The sequence below is a fragment of the Ziziphus jujuba genome, chromosome 12 (assembly GCF_031755915.1).
Source record: "Ziziphus jujuba cultivar Dongzao chromosome 12, ASM3175591v1".
Classification (NCBI taxonomy): domain Eukaryota; kingdom Viridiplantae; phylum Streptophyta; class Magnoliopsida; order Rosales; family Rhamnaceae; genus Ziziphus; species Ziziphus jujuba.
In genome coordinates, this window is record NC_083390.1 from 337,235 (window position 1) to 355,673 (window position 18,439).

At 34.8% G+C, this 18,439-nt stretch overlaps 1 protein-coding gene and 1 pseudogene across 1 annotated transcript; one reads left to right on the plus strand and one right to left on the minus strand.

Moving 5' to 3' along the window:
* Positions 1-657: 657 nt before the first annotated feature.
* LOC132799203 (beta-amyrin synthase-like) lies at positions 658-9,448 on the plus strand. The gene is made up of 16 exons (XM_060813430.1): positions 658-1,031; positions 4,885-5,070; positions 5,216-5,305; positions 5,377-5,574; positions 5,857-5,941; positions 6,241-6,407; positions 6,554-6,745; positions 6,821-6,934; positions 7,043-7,162; positions 7,345-7,467; positions 7,555-7,653; positions 7,984-8,040; positions 8,168-8,358; positions 8,445-8,622; positions 8,697-8,861; positions 9,053-9,448. The coding sequence occupies exons 1-16, from the start codon at positions 798-800 to the stop codon at positions 9,167-9,169; spliced, it is 2,316 nt and encodes a 771-aa protein (XP_060669413.1). The 5' UTR covers positions 658-797; the 3' UTR covers positions 9,170-9,448.
* Positions 9,449-9,588: 140 nt separating this feature from the next.
* LOC132800227 (beta-amyrin synthase-like) lies at positions 9,589-18,121 on the minus strand (annotated as a pseudogene).
* Positions 18,122-18,439: the final 318 nt, after the last annotated feature.

An 18,439-nucleotide genomic window follows, 5' to 3' on the forward strand; every position in this document is an offset into this window, starting at 1 on the left:
TGTTTTTCCCTCAATTTCAATTTCTAAATTTAATGCAATACACTCAATTTCTAAATCTTTGAATATAATGTTCTTGAAAAGAAAGATTTTGAGTATAATGAAGTTTTTTTTATTTTAAGTATTTGTCCATGTTACATCAAAAGTGAAAGAGCTGCCAATTTTTTTTTTTTTTAAAGAATGTATATATTCTTATTTTTTGAAGGAAAAATTGAAAAATGCCATTAATGTAATTAACAACTTTGCGTAAATTCAAAACATTAATGTATTTATTGCGATTTTACTTTTGCAAGACTTGTTGAAATGGATTTGCCAATTTATTACCTAGAATCTATTTCAGCTTATATAAATATTGATCCTATTAATAAATATTAAAAAAATATGAAAATGAATTGATATTAAGAAAACTCACATAAATATTATATCTTTCATATTTTTTATTTTAAAATAATTCTGATAATTATTTATGAAGGCATTGGTTTGATATATATATATATATATATATATATAATTAGGGGCCTTAATGATTTTGGTGGCCTTACCTAAAAGCCAGGCCTATTAATTAATTGTTTAAATAATATTAAATAAGCGGTTGGAAGTTTGAGGGGGTCTTTGTTTTGTTTCCTACACACACACATATAAATATAGAGAGAGAGATAGAGCGAGAGAGAGCAAAAGAGAGTACGAAGTTGGTTTCTTATAAGTTTGTTACACTTCGTTGCTTGATTGAATATTATATATTGAAGATTGATTGTTGACATACTTATATTAAATATAATATAATAATATTAAATATCAAAATGTGGAGGCTTAAGGTAGCAGAGGGAGGCAATAATAATAATAATAATATGAACGTAAAGGAGAAAAAGGCATACATATACAGCACGAATGAATTCGTGGGGAGGCAGATATGGGAGTTTGATGCAGAAGCAGGAAGCCAGGAAGAGAGAGCAGAGGTTGAAGCAGCCCGTTCCACATTTTACAACAACCGTTTTCATCTCAAGCCATGCAGCGACCTCCTTTGGCGGATGCAGGTAGCTAGCTTTCCTAATTAATTAATTTATTCACCGTTTACTACTGCTCATCATCATCACCGACACCACCACCACCACATCTACCAACATTATACCTTATATATATAAATATATATCCCATGTTTAAGCATGCATGCAGATGCAGATGTGTGAAGATCAAGAGCTTGCTAGCTTTTTGATCTGTCTATTTATACTGTGGGCTTTGAAGTTATGATCAAAGCAGCTAAAACTGTGTCACGCCATCATTTTTTTCCATTTTAAGGTCAAAGTACTGTCGCTCCCATCATGCAAAAGACATGTAGAAATTACAACTATTTTTTTTTTCCTTTTTTTTTTTTTTACATCAGGAGTGAGGATTCATATTTGGATCATTGTTTTACAAAGGGACTGTTCCCTCACGAAACACTAGTAATTATTAGGCATACAGCAGTTCGAATAATTAACATAATAATAAGAAAAAATGAATATATAATAGGCATAAAAATTAGAAAAGGCATGACAGCAGCGGTGGCTGAAAGGAACTTCTTCTTTTAATTTGTAGTCGACTGCTCTGCATAGAATTAGAGGAAAATCAAAACAAACCCTGAAGATTGTTTTATTCACTAATGGCCTGTTTGGTGGACAAAATTAGGATTGTGTTGAGATTAAATAAATCCAAATCCCCGTATTTGATATCAGCAACTAATAGGATTAAGAAATCCTGAATCCATCAAATAATCTTTTTAAAGTGGAATAATTAATCCTAGGTAAAAGGGTGAGATAATTTTATCTCACTCATATTTGACTTTTTGTAATTTCATTATTTTTTTTTAAATCTTGGTTTCTTCAGTTTTTTTTTTTTCCAGATTTTTTTTTGAACTCTTTCTTTCTTTTCTTTCCCCCTTCTTTTCCTTTTTCGTATTCTTCCATTATTTTTTTTCCAGTTTTTTATCCTTTTTTTTTTTTTTTAGGGTTATCTCCTTTTCCTTTGTTTCTTTCTTTTTTTTCATCATTTTTTAAATCTTTGTTTATTTTTTATTGCATTACTTTTAGTTTCATTTTTTTTTTCTCTTCCTCTCTTTCCATTCCATTTTTTTTTAAAGAAAAAAATTGCTTTTTATTTTTGTTTCTCTAGCCTTTTTTTTTTTTTATTCCCTTTCTTTATAGCTATCTAGATTAATAAATGCAATTTTATTATTTAATATTAATGATTTGTATATTAATGAGATCAACTTTTATTTTAAAAATAATTGAATAAAGGAAAATAAAATAATTGAATAAAGGACTTTTATATTTTTTTTTTAGATTGAGCAAATCTAATTTAAATCAGTTTATTTTATTCAGAAATCAATTTAACAGTATTATATATATATATATATATATATATAAAATTCAACTTGTCCAATTAGTACCAAATACAAAACTAAATTATTCTTATCCCATCAAATCTCAATCTCAATCTCAATCCACTCCACGCCTGCCAGTACGAGGCGAATGTCAAATCCAAGTCTTCAATCAAAATATATTAGCTTGCTTTGGCTTAGGGATGAGATGATCCTTAATTTAACAAATTAATATATGCACACAGATTTCATAGCGCCTCTCCAAAACTTTATATATATAGAGAGAAAAGGAGAGAGAGAGTTTAAGGTTGAGAAAGAGGAAGATGAATGATGAATTTATAGTGTCCATTGGAAGCACCCAATTCACCCAAAGAAATTTGCCGTACCTTTATAATCTCTTGAGGAAACCATTGTTGGGCCCCCAAGACTGTTCGGTTAAACAAGGTCTTCATCAATGTTCGATTCTCAACCCCTTCTCTTTTAATTTCTTTCGTACCCACTCTAACCAATTTCCAATCTTCTCTTTCTTTATTGTAAACTTTGTTTGTAGATTTGGTTTTCAATGCGTAATAGTTAAAAAAAAATATGGGTTCGTATGCGAGAATGTGACTGTGGGAGGCTGTTGAGTACTGTGAAAATGTGATCGTGGAACCCAGGATATTGTGGCAGATTACATGCCTGAATATTAAAACTTTAGAAGTTGGATCCTTCGTCCCCATTTTCTTATACCCAAGCTTCTCTTATCACTAAAGATAGGATACATCATTAAAAATCCAACTAATTTTCCCACTTCTAGTTCCGTTTTCTTTTACTTGCACCACTGTCCACATTACCAACTACAACAAGTTTTTATTTACCAAAAGAAATTGCAATACGCCATTTTCTTATTTCACTTTTGGTTTTTTCCTTTTTATCTAAACCCTACCATTGCACAGTTTTGTAAATCAAAACAACCGGTGTCGATATTTACAATTGCACCTTGCTTACTCTAAAGCATCAGAGAAGAACATCTTGAGTAACCTTTATTGTGTTGAAGTTCTTAGTGCCTTCAACATTGATCTTATCAAGTTCTTCAACACTCTGTTAAAGAACATGGGTATACAATTTTCGAACATTGTTAACCAGAACACCAACATGAAATCCTTCAATGGTCTTGCAAATCCTTAGAACACCCTCGGAAAGGTTACTGATGGAATCGGCGAGGACGATCTGGTCTGGGTCTTGCAGAATTTACTTGAATTGCATTTGAAACATCCTTGAGCTTATCCGAGTTTCGACCCACCAATTTCAAGTTAAGGCCTTTACGAGTCAATTGAAAGACGAAGCCTTTGCTTCGTGCTTTCAAGTTATTTTGTTTCAATTCTATTAAATAAATAAAAAAAAAATCAAAAACTTATTTTGTTTCAACTATGGATATGTGAGAAAGAGCGCAAAGGGAGGGTTGGAAAAAAAAAAAAAAATTTAAAGAAAAAGGGATATACCCTTTTGCAATTGCGAAAAAGCATATTGCAATTGATGATGGAGACGACAATGAAATATGAAAAGAAAACAGAACTAGAAAATAGAGCTAATGGAAAAATGAATTGGGATTTATGATTTGATATTTTTTCTAAAACAAAATATATATTTATTAATTAATGGGATGTATTTAATAATGTCTTAATATTTTATAATAAAAATTGAATATAAAATAATAACATTTCATAACCGATAAATTTAAGATGATTAAATCTTTTTATTAAAATTTTAATATTTATAATTTAATATTTTTTAAATGAATTTTTCTTTTTTGGATGAATAATATTTTATTTTTATTTTTAAATGAGTTAACTTTCTAATATCAATTTAATATTATTAAAAAACTGTTAACATAATTAATTATTTTGTTAAAAGAATTTCTTACCTGTAACAGCCAAACTTAAGAAATTGGTAGATGGCATAGCTGTCCGAAACAGAGTCCATGGTAGCATTTTTGTCATGAATATTTTAAAAGTCTGTTCTGCTGGTGGGAGAAGAACACACATAGACGGAAAAAGTAAGAATTGTGGGAGTGTCAGAGAGACCAATCCAATCCTCTGCACTCTACCTCGATTGGGCTTGTCTCATCTTTTCGAAATCGGGCAAATCCAGTAGAATGGTGACGGAGATTATGATGTGGGTTGATTCTGTCCATCACCACAGAAATGGATTCCAATCGGAAAACAAGACCGACATTTTTATGGCCAGCAAAAGCCAAAATGGTGGGATTGTGGAACTTAGGAAGGATATTTTATGAAGGATGGTATTCTTGAAGATAACACAAGGGACCCACTTGGACTGTGATTCATCTCAATTTCCGCTATTTTAATACCCTACCAGTTTGACGCACAATCTAAAACAACTCTGTACCAAGAAATCCTCCATACAGTATTTACTATATTAGCGGATAAATCTACCTTCCAATCATATATATATATATATATAATACTGTGTCTAATCACTACTAACTTTTTCAATTTAGATTTGATTTGATTTTTCTTCATAATTTGCAGTTCTTGAGAGAAAAAAGATTCCAACAGACAATTCCCCAAGTGAAGGTTGAGGATGGTGAAGTAATCGCATGCGAAAAGGCTACAACTTCACTGAGGAGGGCTGTCCATTTCTTTTCAGCCTTGCAAGCCGCTGATGGTCATTGGCCTGCTGAAAATGCTGGCCCACTGTTTTTCCTTCCTCCTTTGGTTAGTATGTTTGGATTTCCACTTCTTCATGTTTTTATTTTTATTTTTATTTTTTTTGACCCAATATAAGATATTCTTCAATTATCTGAATGATTTTGTTTTTGATGTTTCACTCAAGATTTTGAATCTATATATATATATGCAGGTCATGTGCTTGTATATTACAGGACACCTTTCTTCTGTTTTCACTGCAGAGCACCGCAAGGAAATCCTTCGCTATATATATTACCATCAAGTATGTTTGTTATTTTCCCGAGTGTTCATTCAATTAATACAACTTATTTAAACCATGTTAATGAATTTTAGAATGAAGATGGTGGGTGGGGATTGCATATCGAGGGCCATAGCATCATGTTCTGTACAGCTCTTAACTATATTTGTATGCGAATACTTGGACAAGGACCTGACGGTGGACAAGACAATGCTTGTGCAAGAGCAAGACAATGGATTCTTGATCATGGCGGTGTAACGTATATTCCTTCCTGGGGGAAGACTTGGCTTTCGGTATATATATCTGCATTCGCTGAAATTTATTTCACATTAAGAGTTACATTTTATGAAAAGAATACAAATCTTAGTCAAGGTGAAGTTATATTTCCATCAAAGAGTCTAGTAAGAATTGATTTTTATTTGATATTCTACATATGTAATGTGATTCAATATACAAATCTTAGTCAAGGTGAGGTTATATTTCCATCAAAGGGTCTAGTAAGAATTGATTTTTATTTGATATTCTACATATGTAATGTGATATTCAATCTTATATCCTTTGTCCTATTATTTTAGATACTTGGTTTGTTTGATTGGGCTGGATGTAACCCGATGCCTCCTGAATTTTGGATTCTTCCATCATTTCTTCCCGTGCATCCAGGTTTGTTTGAAAATCAGTTGGATACATTATGCGCTCATTTCACATATCGGAAGGATGCTAAGATATGAAATCCATATATCTATCTATATTATATATACACATTATAAACCCAGAGGAACTCTCAGTTGGCAGCTGTCATCCACTTTTAATACCTCGTCCTTATTTGATGCATCTAGGATGTGTTCTATACAAATACTTAACAAGAACAAATAACTAAGTGCAGTGCATTTCTAATCATAGCAAACTGTTTTTATTGCTTACTCCAAATTTAAACTTTTCTTTCTCCCTACTGAATGCAGCTAAAATGTGGTGCTATTGCCGGATGGTTTATATGCCCATGTCATATTTATATGGCAAAAGGTTTGTCTGTCAAATCACACCTCTTATACTGCAATTGAGGGAAGAGCTTCATGCTCAACCTTTCAAGGAAATTAATTGGAGGAAAGTGCGTCATCTGTGTGCTAAGGTGGGTAAACCTTAATTAGCGCATCAAATGTTGATACGTATGTATATATATATATATATATTTATATATATATATATATTTATATGATAACATAGTTCTTTTATGTTCTTAACTCAATGATGTATAACACAGTTATTTCATTATAGGAGGATCTATATTATCCCCATCCTTTGATACAAAATCTACTCTGGGATAGTCTATATATCTGTACTGAGCCCCTTCTTACACATTGGCCCTTTAACAAATTGGTTAGAGAGAGGGCTCTTCAAGTTACAATGCATCATATTCACTATGAAGATGAGAACAGTCGGTACATTACAATTGGATGTGTAGAAAAGGTAGATACTATTACGTTCAATATATACATAATTTATCTTTTGTAGATATATTCTTATGTCAGGTGCATGGAACAGGTGTTATGCATGCTTGCTTGTTGGGTAGAAGATCCAAATGGTGACTATTTCAAAAAGCACCTGGCTAGGATACCTGATTATATGTGGGTTGCTGAAGATGGAATGAAAATGCAGGTTATTATGCACCCTTTCGTTTTTCCTTCCGTATGAAAGTTCATTGTTCAATTTATGTAGATAAAAAAGGGATACTGATTTTGGTATCATAAAATTATTGATATGCAGAGTTTTGGTAGTCAAGCGTGGGATGCTTGTTTTGCCATACAAGCTTTGCTTGCAAGTAATCTCATTGACGAAATTCCATTGACACTTGCTAGAGGGCATGACTTTTTAAAGAAATCTCAGGTTTCAAGTTTTTCTCAAAAAAACATGTTAACCTTATTTATCAAGTAATTTTTTTTAATTACAGAAAAATAATAGTAATAATAATAAAATAAATAACTAAATAAAAAGAAAAGAAATGAAAACATGATTAAAGTTTATAAACTACATGGACCAATGTTTATTTTTCTGCTTGAAATGTGAAGGTCAAAGAAAATCCTTCTGGTGATTTTAAAAGCATGTGCCGTCACATTTCTAAAGGATCATGGACATTTTCTGATCAAGATCACGGATGGCAAGTTTCTGACTGCACTGCAGAGGGCTTGAAGGTAATCCAGATCAAAAGTCAACATCATTAATGGATTTGTGAACTTTGTCACCATACATATTTAACTCAATTCTCTTGTATTTCACAGTGTTGCTTGTTGTTCTCATTGATGCCACCCGAGATTGTTGGTGAGCATATGGAGGCAGAGAGGTTGTATGATTCTGTTAATCTCATACTTTCTCTACAGGTGAGGATTTGCTCATAGAAGGTTCTTGTATATTTTTCACGTCTATTATTTGTAGGCATAGATGCAATATTTGAACTTTTTACATGACCAGTTTATGAAAAGAAATGAGAACAAGAAATCAAACTATTTAATGGCAAGTTTTCCAGACCGTCTTTCACTATAAAGTTTCCGCTTCTAGTGGGTGGTGACAGGAATATAATTTGCTGTAACTTTCACTCAATAAGTAACTTTCAATATTGTAATATATATAGTTTCTCCTCTTTTATATATTTTTCTTTGATGTTTTTGTATGTATGCAATAATAAGTTCTATTTTTTGACTTAACCATAGAGTAAGAATGGTGGTTTATCAGCTTGGGAGCCAGCAGGAGCACCAAAGTGGTTAGAAGTAAGTAGTTTGACAAAATAAATTTAAGCTCTTCTGAAAGTAGTTTCATTGGCTAATATATGCATTTCAAATAACCCTTGATCACCATATGCTAATCCAATACTTCTTTTTTATTTTTGACATTCAGTTGCTTAACCCCACTGAATTTTTCGTGGACATTGTCATTGAGCATGAATTTGTGGAATGTACTTCATCAGCAATCCAAGCTCTAGTTTTATTTAATAAGTTACACCAGGAGCATAGGAAAAAGGAGATAGAAAAGTTCATAGCCAATGCTGTCAAATTTCTTGAGGACATACAATTGCCTGATGGTTCATGGTGTGTTTCCTTCCACATTTTATCATTAGAAATGTTTGTTCTAGTTAATTTATAAGTTAATTGATTACGTTATAAGCATTTCACAGGTATGGAAACTGGGGGGTTTGCTTCACATATGGCACATGGTTTGCCTTGGGAGGATTGACAGCCGCTGGCAAGAGTTACGACAACAGTCCAACTATACGGAGAGCAGTTGAATTTTTACTGAGGAAACAGAATGAGGATGGTGGCTGGGGAGAGAGTTACCTTTCATGCCCAAACAAGGTAACATTTTGAATGCGAGACTGATAATAAATGAAGCTTCAGGATTCAATCATAATATGTGCTTGCTAATACAGGAATATGTACCTCTTGAGGGAAACCGTTCAAATTTGGTACAAACTGCATGGGCAATGATGAGTCTGATTCATGCCGGACAGGCAGAAAGAGATTCAACACCTCTTCACTGTGCAGCAAAGCTAATTATCAATTCCCAAATGGAAAATGGTGATTTCCCACAACAGGTATTTTATAACTCTTCTAGGCATAGTTATCTACGAATTAAAATTTGCGTTTGTTAATCATAAACATAAAGATGATTGCATTCTCACGGAATATGGGAAAATTTTAAGAGATAAGGACCAAAACCTCTTGACCAAGTATTCATGGATTATGGTTCTAGTTTGATGTTCTCACTACAGACCTCCTATGGCAGGAAATGACGGGAGTTTTCTTGACGAACTGTATGCTACATTACGCAGCATACAGGAATATCTACCCATTATGGGCTCTAGCAGAATACTGCAGAAGACTACCTTCTAAAGCTGAATAAAAATGTGACTGCCCTACCATAGCTTATACACCTATAAGCAAGAGCATAAAAGGTAGAATTAAGCAAGTTGTTAGTTCGTTTTCTATAAATTGTGACAAAATTGTTTTCTTCTCTTGATAGTTTTTAGATGTCTAGGTGGATGAGTTGCTGTTGTATACTTTGCCATGGATTGAGGTTTAAGAAAGGAAAAGAGAGAAGAATTATTTTCCCACTGGGCTTTGTTGTTAAACTTGATTATATATATATAGATATATATATATATATATATTCTTTTTCTCATGCCAATTTGCATTGTTGAAATATGGCAGAAAAAGTTGAAGGCACCAGTAGGAATGCTCTTTTTGTTCTATTGAGCATTGATCATTGCCAAACCTATTATACAGAGCAGTTACTTCAAAAGAAATGGAAAATGAATGTAAATCAACCTTAATAGATTGTTTCTAGTGTAAAGAACATCTAATTGGATTTGTCAACTGTACAGTGTGCTTAATTTGCTAGGGAAACGGGTGTCTAACTAGGAAGAATTTCTCAAAAAAATTAAAAGACTAATTTGTGATGGAGTGAAATACATAGTTTCGTTGATCTCTCTTTCCGCTACTAAGGAAGATTGAAGCCTCTTCTTCCCAAAAACATCTGCAGACCTTGAGACCTTCCAAGGTAACTCCCCATCCAAAAGGATTAGCTCCAATTAGGGGCCTCTTTCTGATCATGATTGATTGGGAATAGACCCCCTTACAACCCCCCCGGTGGTGGACCAAAGCAGCAAGAATGCAAATAAAAAACACCTCCCGGATAAGCTTCTCGGCCCAGCGGTCCGCGTAATAAAAAAGACCTCGACCGAGCATAATTACATTATCCCTTTCCTTCGATTCGGCAAGGATCTTTCCTCCCGAGATCGAATTCCTTATTCACATTTCTTTGACATCTCGACGTTAACTCCTAAGCAAGCTTTCTTATATTCTTTTCCGGTTTGTTCTAGCTCACTCGCACACTGTCGCCATTAGAAATGCCTAGGAATGGATTGTACCCACGGATAAAGGTTGCTTCGTTTCCCACCGGATTCGTTGGCAGGCAGCATGGGAAGGGGGGTTTTAGGAGGAAAACTTGGTGGATATGTTGGTGGAAACCCATGGCAGGGAAAAGATGGATGATATCTGCCAAAGTCTCGAGTGGGACGGAAGTTTTCTGTATGTGCATCTAGCTTGGTAGAGTGGGGAAGAAAACAACTAATTTATTTCTATTGGTGCTTCAACACCATTATTGAATCCATCCATGGATAGAGCGGAATGGGGACTAATTGAGCATATATACAAAAAATAAATTATTGAAAAAAATAAATAAATAAATAAAAGAAGAGTATAAATCTAGGAAGAGGATGAATAACAACTTGTATGTATATGTTACATAATCCTCCAGTGAGAGAGATGGAAGTTAATTCAAAGTAATAATTGGTTTTTAATTAAGCTTTGGATAACATAAGCAGCCTGCGGTATTCAGCAAGGGCCCAGATGGGAAAAATATTTCTATACAAGGCATAATGCAGCATAGCATTCTTCATGAAAACTCCAGTCATTTCCTGTTGTGGAAAATCACCATTTTCAAGTTGAGGATCGATGATCAATTTTGCTGCACGGTCAATAGGGCTTGGGTCTCTTTCCGCTTGTCCAGCATGAATCAAACCCATCATAGCCCATGCAGTATGTACTAAGTTTGTTTTGCTACCCTCTGTATGTATGTATTCCTACATAACCATAACCATCATCAATAATTAAGATTAGCCTGTAACAACATATAGATGACCAATAATAATATAGTAATAATGTAATTGATTTTGATTTTAATTTTTGATTTCACCTACCTGTTTTGGGCATGAAAGATAACTCTCCCCCCACCCACCACTCTCTTTCTGAGTGGCTAGCAGAAAATCAACAGCTGTGCGTATTGCTGGGCAATTGTTGTAAGTCTTGCCAGCACAGGTGAGTCCTTTGATGGCAAACCATGTGGCATATGTGAAACAGCTTCCCTAGTTTCCATACCATGAACCTTCAGGCCTTTGTATGTCCTGGATGAAACGCACAGCATTGGTGATGAAATTTTCAATCTCTTTTGTCTTGTGCCTTTTGTCCAACTTCTTAAACAGAAGCAGAGCCTGTATTGCGGATGATGTGCATTCCACATATTGATGCTCTATCATAATGTCCGCAAATACCTCACTTGGATTAAACATCTGAGACATCCATGTAATTAATTAATTTTCAATTTATTCAGTTAATAACTAATTAGTTGCAATCAACTCGATTAATAGTAAAAGCATTGATTGACCAACTACTTACTTCCATCCAGTCTTGTCCTATTGCTGGCTCCCAAGCTGCTAAACCACCATTTTTATCCTGCAGTAGTAAATAGAATATTCAAACTTAATTATTTTTGGGCATATAGATTAAAAGTTGTTAAAGGTTTAGGACATGGAAATGAAAGCACCCCACCTGCAGAGAAAGTATAAGATTGATCGAATCTTGTAACCTCTGAGGTTCCATTTTTTCACCAACAAGTTGAGGGGGCATCAACGAGAACATCAAACAACACTGTTGGATTAAATATGAAATCAAGTTAATTAGATGCATGGAGTTCCACACGTAACCAATTGAAATAGGTTTTATTAGTAAGAACTAGTATTAAATTAAATCAGATGGAAGTTAAATTAACAAGTCATGAATCACCTTTAGACCCTCTGTGGTGCAATCAGAAGTTTATCAAGTTTGATATGAATGAGAAGCATCATTATTTGGACCTATTGAATAATACCAAGTATGATGGTATTAAAGGAGTAAGGGACCATATTATGCTACTTTCTTCCTATTATAATAAGCTAAAGGATCTTAAGATGGACATTGGAGAGGAGTTCTTGACCTTTTCTATAATGAGGAGTCTTCCATCACAGTTTGATAATATAAGGTCGAGTTTGAATACTAAGAAAGAAGGTTGTAGTTTGGAGGAATTGACTACTATCCTTGGCAAGGAAGAGGATGATATTAAATTAAGTAAGTCTAGGTCTGTTGCTATGGTTTCACATCAGGTAGATAAGTCCAAGAAGTTTTTCCAAAAGAAGGGACAAGGATTCAAGCCAGGACAAGGTTTCAAGCCTGGGCAGGGTTTTAACCCCAATAGGAAGAAGTTTTCTGGTATGAAGCCTAAAGGGCCGAGGGATGGTGGTTTTCAGATTAGAGAAAGGAAAGAGTACTTCAATGGAAGGTGTGGATATTGCAACAAAGTTGGACACAAGAAGATAGACTGTTGGACCTTAAAGGGAAAGCAAGAGAAGAAAGGTAATATTTTAATGATTGAGACCATATTATCGATGTGCCTATGAATTCTTGGTGGTTAGATACTGGAGAAACAATTCATGTTACTAATTTATTGCAGGGGATGATAAACCGAAGGGGCCCAACCAATCTTGAGCAGCATGTTTATATGGGAGATAGCTCAAGAGTGAAGGTGGACATTATGGGAACAATCAAGTTGAAGCTTGCCAATGGATATGTTTTGGAGTTGCAAGAAGTTTCTTATGTACCTTCAATAAGAAGAAACTTGTTATCTATTTCTGTTTTGGATAGTCAAGGTTATAGTTTTTTGTTTGGAAATAACAAAGTTGAATTATTTAAGGATGGTAAAGTTGTTGGTTTTGGAACTTTATGTGGCAATTTATATAAGCATGATTTATTTAATAATGGTCTCAATTTCTCTGTTAATTCTATTGTTGCTTCTAAACGCCCAAGAGTTAATGACAATTCCTCAATGTTATGGCATAAACGTTTGGGACATATTTCTAGGCACAGAATGGAAAGGTTAGTGAAGGATGGGATACTTTCTAATCTTGATTTCTCTGATCTGTTGACTTGTGTTGAATGTGCGAAAGGGAAGTTAACTGCCAAGGTAAGAAAGGATAAGTTAGCTAGGTGTGGAGATGTTTTTGAGTTAATCCACACTGACATATGTGGACCTTTTACACCAACTGCCATGGATGGTTATAGATATTTTATTACCTTCATTGACGATTACTCTCGTTATGGACATGTTGAGCTTATTCGTGAGAAGTCAGATTCTTTAGTTGCCTTTAAAGAGTTTAAGATAAAGATGGAGCTTCAAAAGAATAAGAAAATAAAAGCTGTAAGGTCTGATAGAGGTGGTGAGTTTTATGGTAGATATGATGAGACTGGAAGGAACCCAGGGCCTTTTGCTATTTATTTGCGTGAGTGTGGCATTGATGCGCAATATACGATGCCTGGTACACCTCAGCAAAATGGCATAGCTGAGAGAAGGAATAGAACTTTGTTGGATATGGTGCGGTCTATGTTGGCAAATTCTAGGTTGCCAGATTATTTGTGGGGAGAGGCTTTAAGGACGGCGGCTTATATTTTGAATCAAGTTCCAAGTAAGTCTGTTCCTAAGACACCTTTTGAGTTCTGGTCAGGCAGAAAGCCTAATTTGCACCATTTTCGAATATGGGGTTGCAAAGCTGAAGTAAGGATTTATAATCCCCAAATTAAGAAGTTGGATCCTAAAACCATTAGTGGATATTTTGTTGGCTATTGTATAGGATCTAGGGGTTCAAGATTCGTTTGTCCTTCTGACACCACAAGGATCGTGGAATCAGATAGGGCCATTTATTTTGAAGATGATTTTGGGTTTGGTGATAGTAATGGTCCAAGGGAATCTCAATTTAGAGAAGAAAGTGTTTTCATTCCCAGTATAGTTGTTCCTGATAGAGATATTGTTGATCCAGTAGTTGATGAACCAGTAGTTGGTCAGAATGAACTCATTGTTGAAGAGCAGGATATTCCATCTATTGCAGATGCTGATGTACCTTTGAGGAGGTCACAAAGGACTAGGAGATTAGCTATTCCTGATGACAATGAGGTTTACTTGCAGGAGCATGAGTTTGACATAAGTGATGATTCAGATCCAGTCACTTATGAGGAGGCCATAAGCAGTTCAAATTCAAATTTTTGGTTGGATGCAATGGAAGATGAAATGGCATCAAATGGTGTTTGGGATTTGGTTGAGTTACCATTGGATAGCAAGCCTATAGGGTGCAAATGGGTCTTTAAGACTAAAAAGGACTCCAATGGTCAAGTGGAGAGGTATAAGGCTAGACTTGTAGCTAAAGGGTTTAGCCAGAAGGAAAGAATTGATTATACAGAGACTTTCTCTCCTGTATCCACAAAGGATTCTTTTAGAATCATTATGGCGATTGTGGCGCATTATGACCTGGAGTTGCATCAGATGGATGTCAGAACTGCTTTTCTGAATGGTGATTTATATGAGGATGTATATATGGTTCAACCAGTTGGTTTCCAACAAACGGGGAATGGTAATTTGGCTTCAAGACAATGGTATCTTAAGTTTGATGAGGTTGTCACCCAAAATGGCTTTAAGGAGAATGTTGTTGATAGATGCATATATATGAAGGTCAGTGGGAGCAGTTTTATATTTCTGGTGTTGTATGCTGATGACATACTTTTGGCTACTAATGACACTGACCTATTAGCTGAGACAAAGCAGATGTTGTGCAACCATTTTGATATGAAAGATCTTGGTGAGGCTTCTTTTGTTTTGGGCATCAAGATTGTTCGAGATAGGACTAATTATGTGTTGAAATTGTCTCAGAGAGCTTATATTGATAGAATCCTTAAGAGATTTGATATGCATAATTGTTCTCCTGGAAGTGTACCGGTTACGAAAGGTGAAAAGTTTTCTAAGGATCAATGTCCCAAGAATGATAGAGAAAGGATGGCAATGAAGAATGTTCGCTATTCTTCAGCAGTAGGTAGTTTGATGTATGCTCAAGTATGTACACGGCCTGATATAGCTTTTGCTGTGGGTGTGCTTGGTAGATTTATGAGCAATCCTGGTCCTATTCATTACCAAGCAGCTAAAAAGGTCTTCAGGGTACTAAAGATCATATGTTGACATATCATCGCACCAACTCTCTTGAAGTAGTAGGTTATAGTGATGCAGACTATAAAGGTTGTGTGGATGATAAGAAATCTACCACTAGTTATATATTTATCATGACAGGAGGTGCTATGTCTTGGCGGAGTGCCAAGCAGTCAGTGATAGCATCCTCGACTATGGAGGCATAATATGTGGCGTGTTATGAGGCTACCCGTCATGCAGTTTGGCTACGGAATTTTATCCATGATTTAGGAGTAGTTGACTCCATCGAGAGGCCTATTATGATGTATTGTGATAATACTGCAGCGGTGTCTTTCTCCAATAATTTAAAAGGTACTCCTGGTGCGAAGTACATTGATGTGAAATATTTTATGGTAAAGGAGAAAGTTAAAGAGGGCCTCATTACTGTTGTTCACACGCCGACCTATAGCATGGTGGCAGATCCACTGACCAAGGCTTTACCGGTAGACATATTTGAGGAGCATGTGTCTCGTATGGGATTGTTAAGCAGTTGAGACTACTGTGGGTCAGTGGGAGTTTGTTATGATTTCTGTTGTAATATCCATGTTGAGTATTATTTATTTCTTTGAATATTTTAATACATTGATGTATGTGGATCATTATTTATTTATGAGATGATTTATTACACATATTATTGCTCCTTATATTTACAGGCCTGTTGAGACTATTAGTCTATGTATATGTGTATGTTGATCCACAGGTGCCATGGTGAATCCCTACTACCTAGTTTGGGTATATTGTTGTATCCTGTTGATACGCAATGTGCTTGAATGAAATGGTTTTGTGTGTTGGGGGATTGCACATGGTTAGGTAAATCTCTACTACCTAGACTGAGTTTATGGCATGCAAAGTACTCGGTTGAAATGGTATAATGTTTTGGGAGATTTACTGAGAGAATCTCTACTGCCTAGTCTAGTATATTGTTGTGCCCTGTCGGTATACTATATATTTGGATGAAATGGCATTATGGTTCGGGAGATTCTGTAGTAAGTGAGTTTGGATTTTATATGATGATGATTATGCAGTCCAAGTGGGAGAATGTTGAATTGAATTAATATTTGTGGACTTGGCATAACAAATTACTCACTTACAGGGCTTATTTATGCCATTAATGGGACTGGCTTATTTTATTATTTTGTAGTAGGGCCCTTGGTCACACACTTTCTATAAGACTCCAGTTGGCCCATTGGACTGGAGGACCAACTCTCTTTATAAGCCCATTGACTTATCCATATTTTTCCTAGTATAATTATATTATCAAATTATTATTCTTTTATGTGTGTCAAAATTAATGGATAAATCTGACTTGCAGAGACTATTTAAAAGGTCTAGGGCAAGCAGATAATAATATACCATACAGTATTTGGAGATTAGGGTTTCAGAAATTTGAGAGTGGTTTGAGAGTAGTGTGTCCATAGGCACTACTTTACGTTGTTTCTATTTTGCAGGATTAAAGATCTAATTTATCAATGGCTGCGTTTGGAGGTTAGTAATTTATGATTTATGAAATTTATTATGTATCTTTAGATCCATAAAATTTCTAACATATGCTTCATTGTTATTTGAAAAGCTCTCTCTCTGATCAGTTTGTTCAACGGCCACCGATTCAGAAGAGGCTCTGCGCATGTGTACAGAGCGTCCCATAGAAAATCTTGAATCCAAGGATGGGGATAATACATATCCTCCTATAATATATATATATATTTGATCATTTTATAATTAATTAAAATCGATATTGCATTATTAATTAGCAAATGTGTAATAATTTTATATATTCAAAAAGTGTATTAATAAATAAATAAATAAAATAAAATACCTTAGCACATAGATGGCGAGCTCTACTCCAATTGACTTGATGGTAAGGTTGAGTATGGAGTTCCTCCCTCAATTGTAGAACCAGAGGAGTGATAGGACCTACGAACCTTTTCCCATACAAATACGATGATGGCATGCAAACTGTTCGGCAGTAGCACCACATTTTAGCTGCAGGCCAATATTCCATTAACTGAATTAATATATAAAACATTTTCATTTTCATTTTTCATTTTACCATGCACCATGGTGAATCTGAATAGAAAATTAAGTTGAACCCAACCTGGATGCATAGGAAAATACATAGGAAGCATCCAAAATTCTGGAGGCATTGGGTTAAGTCCATCATAATCAATCAAACCAAGTATCTACAACAACATCAATCAATGTTACAACAATATAAATAATATAGTAGAAATTAAAAAGAAAGAAATAATAATGCAATATATATATATGGATATATATATATATATATATATATATAATGGAAAGAATGTTACAAACAGCAAGCCAGGCCTTTCCCCAAGAGGGTATATAAGTAACTCCGCCATGATAAAGAATCCATTTTCTAGCTCGGGCACAGGCATTGTCCTGACCACCCTCAGGGCCCTCTCCAAGCAGCCTCATGCAAATGTAGCTCATAGCCGTGGAGAACATGCAGCTTGGGCTCTCTTTGTGGAATCCCCACCCTCCATCTTCTTGCTGGTGATTGTATATGTACCGTAGGATTTCCACTCTGTGTTCTCTTGTCAATACGCTATTCAAATGTTCTATCACGTACAAGCATATCACCTGCCATATATTTTATCATACATCATCAATTGTTGATTACTAAATAAATATGCCATGCCATGCCATGCCATCCTTTTTTTCTTTCTTCTTTTTCTTAAATAATAATAATAATAATAATAATAATAATAATAATTGATATGGGTCGGGCTAGGCCTGGTCCGATACGCATTTTGTTTTCCCATAGTTGTTTACATACTAACCAAAGGAGGAAGGAAAAACAATGGCCCAGCATTTTCAGCAGGCCAATGTCCATCGCTGGATGGCCCTCCTCATTGCTGTTGTTGGCTTTTCGTATGTGATTTCTTCGCCTTCCTCCACCTTCACTGCCAGAATTGTCTGCATGAATTTCTTCTCTCTCAGCATCTGATAATTATTATTCGTTAATATCCCGTCAACACCAGGTTCTTATTTTTCATACAATGAAAAACAACAACTTCACCCTTTAATTAATTAATAATCAATATCGGCAACACTACGAGTTTAGAAGCCCGTTTTACTAATTCATAGCTACTCTACAATCCCTTTTTTCTTTTTTCTTCTTCTTTTTTTTTTTTGCCTATAAAACAAGCAAAGAATAATAAGACTACAACAGAGGCCTGACAAAATCGACATGATAACACGACATGAACCCACACTATAATTTAGGGGTTTGGGATAACAATATTGTGTCCGTTCCGTATTAGTATTATT